The sequence below is a fragment of the Sinocyclocheilus anshuiensis genome, unplaced genomic scaffold (genome assembly GCF_001515605.1).
Source record: "Sinocyclocheilus anshuiensis isolate Anshui unplaced genomic scaffold, SAMN03320099.WGS_v1.1 scaffold1576, whole genome shotgun sequence".
Taxonomy (NCBI): Eukaryota; Metazoa; Chordata; class Actinopteri; order Cypriniformes; family Cyprinidae; genus Sinocyclocheilus; species Sinocyclocheilus anshuiensis.
The window spans coordinates 126,174-133,024 of NW_015557202.1; the positions used below are offsets into that span (position 1 = coordinate 126,174).

The 6,851-nt window shown below is 34.8% G+C and overlaps 1 gene segment (V, D, J or C); it reads left to right on the forward strand.

The window, feature by feature from the left end:
- LOC107678903 (Ig kappa chain V-V region L6-like) overlaps positions 1-2,400 on the forward strand; it is a 5,454-nt gene extending 3,054 nt beyond the window's left edge. The window contains 1 exon segment of the V gene segment in view: positions 2,161-2,400. Within this exon segment, the coding sequence occupies positions 2,161-2,400 (240 nt within the window).
- The last annotated feature ends 4,451 nt before the right edge of the window (positions 2,401-6,851 follow it).

Genomic DNA, 6,851 nt, shown 5'->3' on the forward strand with positions numbered 1-6,851 from the left:
ATTAGTCTTTGCAACTTTACAGATCTTCGTTATGCACCAAGAGCTTGTAACACTCCAAAGAGAAAGGAAAAATTGAAATCGCATCATATGACCCCTTTAAGGGGAGGTGCTTGCAGGAGACATGCTCTGCTAGACAATGAATGAATCTGCTCTGTACTACTGTGCTCTGACGCCCACTGTGACAGGAAAACACTACACACCATACAAAAACCTGACTGACTCTTAAAATGAGAAGTTGCCAAAAACAACAGGATCCATACAAATGAATATGTCAGTTAGATTCTGATGTTTTAAATTCATATTTAAGTATACATTTTCTGTCTGGTTAGTATTTCTGTACCTTTATGTACATGCATTGATTTAGTGAATATTCATACTTTAGTGAGTATTGAATGAGACAATTTAAATAAACACTGATGGCATATCAAATTTATATTTCTAAAGGTGTCATCATTTTTGAAAAATATAGCAATAAATAAAGTCAAAATTTATAAGCCATCATATTTTTTAGATTCACAAATGTTTTATCCTAATTAGAATTTTGGATGTTGTCAGTGGGGAATACATTTTATACCACCACTGGGGGGTGCTGTGTACATTTCAGAGAGGATGCCCGACTGAAAGACAGTGGAGGCTTGTTACCAATGCAAGATAAAGCAAATGATAAATAACCAGTGGAGAAACATCACAGACGATTATGCTTAAACATCAGAAGAAGCAGAAATCATGATCATGATTAAAATACAGATCACTGTGCAGCCTTACACAAGACTACAAATATAATGCTACAAGCACAAACTTCACTATCAAATACTGAATATTCTAACGCCAATAAATAGCCTCTATTTTGTTTTTTTTATAGTAATATATATTCATAAAACTGATCAAACTAAATTAGTGGATGAAGATACTTACTCAACTGTTACTCAACAAGTAATTTTGGTTTTAATAATTATTTTTAAGATATTAGTACAATGAAGGCACAATCATTTCAGCTTTTAATAAGGAAAGACACAGAAGGAGGTCTACATAAACCACACCCACACTGCAACATCACAACAAGATACTACAATCATACAATTACCTTTACTTCATTCCATAAAGCAAGTTAGTAAACCTTCCCAACATGGAGAGATGCTTTCTACTGATTCTAATATTCACACCAGGTATAAAACATGTAATCTGAGCAGACTCAAATGTAATGAACAAATGTTTTGGCCATGCAAACTTTTTGTAATGTTACTGTATTACAGTAACAACATAATTTTTGAAGAAACTGTTTTTATTATTGTCAGTTTAATTTTAAATGTGATGAATTTTCGGAAAATCCAACTGACCTGTAATGAAATCTCTCCAATTCTCTTGCAGGTATTTTATCTGACAGCATTCAACCAAAAGACAAAGAAACTACTATTTAGTTTTTGCCTTAAAAAAAATGAATCAAATAAAAAATTAACCACAATCATATCTTGTGTAAAACCACAACATGCACTTCTTTCACAATACGATATTGTAACAGCTGCTGGAAGAAAAGGAAATGTGTGCTTAGGGGGAAACTATACAGGAAGATGATAATTCATTGTTTTTGTCATGCTATAATAAATCTTACTATTAAAGAACCTCTAAAAAACTAGTTTACCATGGAAAAAAACACTTTTTTTAGGTCAGCACATAGGTCTACACTGACTAGAGACCAAAATACAGAACATCAAACGTTTCCATGACAGGCTATTAGTGGAGTAGAACTCCTGACCTGCGTGTTCATATCTGTCTTATCTAGGCTTCAAATGCTATTTCATCTATTATAGACTGCAGATATGAAGGGGAGGAGTAAATCTGAGACCACCTCCTGTACCTGACAAGGAATGAATGATTTGTTGAACAACAGTTTGTGCTGAATACAGCATCGCACAAAATTATGCTCTGCTTGCAAGTTTTGCTTTGTTGTCTTGTGTGTGTGTATTCCTGATTGAATATACCAAATTATTGTTATTATTATTTTTTTTTAACTAACAACTAAAGTTTTATGATGTTTCAATACATTTTACATGAATTTTGATTCTTGCAGGTGGCACTTTTGCGATTGACATCACTCCAGTCCATTCAGAAGGAGCAAATATAACTCTGTCTTGTAACTATTTATCTGCATATACTCTACAGTGGTATCGCCAATATCCTGGGCAAGCTCCTCAATATCTTTTAGTCATTCTATATTCTACTGGGAAAGTTTCACAAAGGTCAGAAATTGTGGATCAAGATCCTAGATTCTCTGGCAAACTGAATGACAAGAAAACCCATGTGGATCTGATCATCTCCTCTGCTGCTGTATCAGACTCTGCTCTGTACTACTGTGCCCTGCAGCCCACAGTCACAGGAAACACAACATTGTACACAAACTAAGATAGATCACACATTACATCACTGTCAAAACAGTATCAAACAATTGCATTTGCATTTGACAACTGGATTTGCAAGCCATAACATTCAGAAGCTTATTTCATATCATAAGCTACAAAAAGGTTTTAAATGTAATTTTTGCCAAAGTACATCAGTCCTGTGCACCAAATAGTTGTTTGTATTGGAAGTATTTAATGCAACTGTTTTCCCGACAAAAAATGAGGAGGAGAATTGTCCTCACAGTCCTTGATAAGTATATTAAAGAGTCTCTTATGGAGTGTCATAAGCTTTAACTCCAGTTCTCTTGATCAGCTCTACAATTCTTCTGACCTGTGTGTTCATGTTGACTCCAGTCACTCCACTCTATACTGTTGCTCATTGTGTGTTTTTCATTGCTGTTTCAATTACAGCTTTTAGGGGAGGAGTTTGCTTGACACATCTTTTGTGTGACAAGGAAAGAACAGAAAGTTTAGTTGAACAACAGTTTGTGCTGAGCTAGAACATCATCCTACTCATTATCAACATGTTGCTCTGTTTAACTGGTTTGATTTGTTCTCTTATATGTAAGTATTCCATTTATTTATTATTTTGCTATTTATTATTTGTTATTTATTATTTTCTATTATTTTGTCTAGTTGAGATTAATAAGTATGGAGTTTGTGTTAGGTCACTTTTATGTACAATAAATTTACATAACCAGAAATCCACTTCACTGACCATTAAAAGTGTAACTCTGTCAGATTCAGCTCTCTATTACTGTGCTCTAAGAGTAGCAGCCCAGTGTTACAAAGTGCCCGAGAGGCTTTACAAAAACTCACTCAGAAAACTTGCTTTGAACAGCGAGTTATCAAATGAATATCAAACCACATTTGTGTCTTCATAAACCACAGAGTCAAATTGAAGAATATGGTAACACCTGCAGCAAATAAATAAACAGCTGCATGTAGCCTACAGTAAACGAGAGCTGATGTAAACGGGGCCATTTTAGTGATTAAATAATTAGCAAGCTTTATATATTATCAGCACAGCTCTTTAGTATGGATTATTAACAGGACATTAATATTAAGTAACTTACATTTTAGACACAATATTGCCAGTTGTTTTTGATCTTTTGCTCTGCCAACTCAAATAGTTCCAACTGCGTCTCGCAGCAACACACAGTTAGGGGTGTTTGTGTTTTTGAACAATTCAATTGAGTGAATGATTCAGTCATAAAAACAGACTCTCTCATAAAAACATTTGCTTGTTTCATTCTTGAATAAATCTGAGCTTTTGAATTAATTAATCTAAAGAATGAATGATTCAATTAAGACATGTTTCATTCCTGAATGAATCAGCATTTTAAACTAATCAGTTGAATTAATCATTTAATGACTCACTCAAAGAAAGTCCAGTCACTTGTCGCCACCTGTTGGTTCTGTGTTTGGATAATAGTACTGCATCAGTACTGCATTGTGATGTGATACTTCATGACGGGATGAGCTAATCAGACACTAACTGTAATGCCCTTTGCATTTATAAGGAGCTGTGCAAAACATTCTGGGTATACTTACTGTACAAATTGCAGATGACCAATTCAATTATCATCTGTCTCACATTTCTGGCAGGTACAAACACACTATTACTTTAGCATCAACCAAACAGTTTAGCATTTCTTTGCTTAAATATTCATTGATATTTTTACAGAAATCACTTTCTGTGCTCATATTGCACCGAAGATAAAAACTGTCATCAGTAAAGAGGGAGAATCGGCGACTCTCACATGCTTGTATATGAATCAAGCAGCTCTCATGTTTTGCTCTTCTGGGGTAGGCTGATCACAGGACAGGCACCTGAGTTTTTGTTACTCAAAGGTGCACGATCAGAGACACGGTTTCAAAGCATAGATCCTCGCTATGATTCCACAACTTCAAAGACATCCACTTTTCTGTTAATTAACAATTTAAAACTGGAGGACACTGCTTCCAACTACTGTGTGCTAGAAGAACACTATGACAAAAGGTATTAATTAGGCTGTACAGAAACTCATGTTCAAAACTGTGGCCTTTCAAACCACAAAATACTTCCTTCCCTGCAGTAAATAATATTCTTAGCAGCAGGAGATGCGGTTACACCTGGCAAATGATGAATACAAATATACTATGTAAAGCAATATGTGATTGGCCGGCTACATTACTGTACAAATTCCATACTGAGGAAAGAGGCGGAGCTTCCAGAGGAGACTTCAGTTTGTCACTTGTCATGTTATGTTATTTTGCTCTGCCTAGTCTCACAATGTTGCTGTACATAGTTATTTGGATGTTAACCCTTGCAGATGGGTATATTTTTCTTTAACAATTGTTTGTGACTGTATTACTGAAAACCGTTTTCTTTATATCTCATTATATACTTCAATATATTTTTCTCTTATTTTTCATTTTTAAGATGTAACTCATGCAGAAGCCAGGAAATCAAATCTTACTGTACAAAAAGCTGACAGCTTGAGATCTCATGGGGTTTATCATGCTCAGTATTCACTCTGAGTTAGGAGGAGGAGCTTCAAGCACCTGTCAAAATCTCAAATGCCATCATAGATGCATTTTTAGCATGATGCTGCTCATCACAATTATCCTGCTCTGTGCTGTTGGGAGTGAGTATAACTTAATATTACATAAAAGTTAAGTATATTTTTTATTTTTATTATGGTGTCTTAATAATGTACCATATTTGAATAGAATTACACTGTAAACTTCCTAAACGACTTCCTAAATGGCTTAATTAAAACTACATTTGTTATAGTTCAGAGTCTATCATTACAATATCTAATTATCTTTATTATAATTTTCAGGTGGAAGGTTTGAGAGTCCCATTACATCAGACCAAACTGAGGTCTTTGATGAGGAGGGTGCCAATATAACGTTGTCCTGTAGCTACTTAACTGCTATTAGTTTGCATTGGTACCGCCAATATCCCAGATCAGCTCCTGAATATCTTTTATTAATTTTGCAAATCTCTGGACGGGTCCAGAGCACAGAGAATCTGGATTCTCGGTTTTCAGCAAGACTGAATGAAAAGAAAAACCGTGTGGATCTGATCATCTCCTCTGTCAAAGTGACAGATTCTGCTCTGTACTACTGTGCTCTGGAGCCCACAGTGACAGGAAACCTTTACACACTATGCAAAAACTTGCCTATAAAAAACATGTTCTCCTGGACTCCTACCATGTAATCCTCCTTCAACAAGTTAAGATACTGTAACACCTAAACAGTGTAACAGCTCTAATAAGTATACAGTAGAAAAATGTCATTATAAAAAAAGGAAAATATCATGATCTATCTTTTTGACTTTACTAGAATTAATCTGCCATCTAGTGGTCCTTTAGGCTCAGTACACTGGCTGGATTACTTGTGAAATATTTATTTATCATATCAAGCAGTGATAATTTAACATAGCACTATTAACTACTCAAAAGTAGTTTTTTTTTCTTTTTTTATTTATTTCTGTTCACCATTTTGGTGGAAGGCCACCAAAATATTATTTGTGGTGCTATTTATTCTTTTAAAGATCTGCACAAACATTTATATATATATATATATATATATATATATATACAGTAATAACTAAACAGTAAATGAAAGAAAAGAGAAAAAAATAACCACACAAATAATAATAATAGTAATAATAACAGTAATTATATATTTTTGATATGCAGATTAATTTGATGTCTATTTCAGACATGAGCAAATTAATCAACTCCTGTTAAATTGCAATTAAAAGCAAACCAATTCATTAGGACCACTATGACCAAGCTGATCAGTGAACTGAAAAATATATTGTCATTGTACACATAATTTATTGATTTCTGTCATGAATATGTTTTAACTATCTTCTTTCTAAGCGTTCTCCTTGGTTCAGAAGATGATCATGATAATGCAGCTGCATTTTTACATTATACCAGCAGGGAGCACCTAGAATTTTGAACTTTCTACAATGAAAGTTATTTATGTTGTGTGAAAGGATACACAGTCCTGACAATTCAGAGGCTGTACAGACAGTCAGAGCGGTAGTCAGTTCTCTGCTTAATTGCTTTTAGTTCTCTGTAGCAAATTGCTTTTGGTCCATCATGAGAACTTGGCTCTCTACCGAACGCAGAGGACAACATACTGTACGTCAGTCAACAAGCTCTTCTTGTTTACACAGGAGAGACTGTGACCCTGAACTGCAGGGATTAAAGTTCTCCGGCACCATGCCGGACCTCCGGCGTGCAGCGTTTTGATGCGGAAAAAAATAATCCTACATTAAAAAAAAACTTTTTGTTGATATCGCTTTCGAGTCCATGAGTTCGCCAACCAATGGTATGAAAGGAGCACAGCTTTCACTCTCAACCAAACTAACATTACTAGCCAATCAGAATTTGTTGCTCTTATAAACACGAGACCCGCATAATAGTATCCAACTGCAGAGTCGCAGCCCTG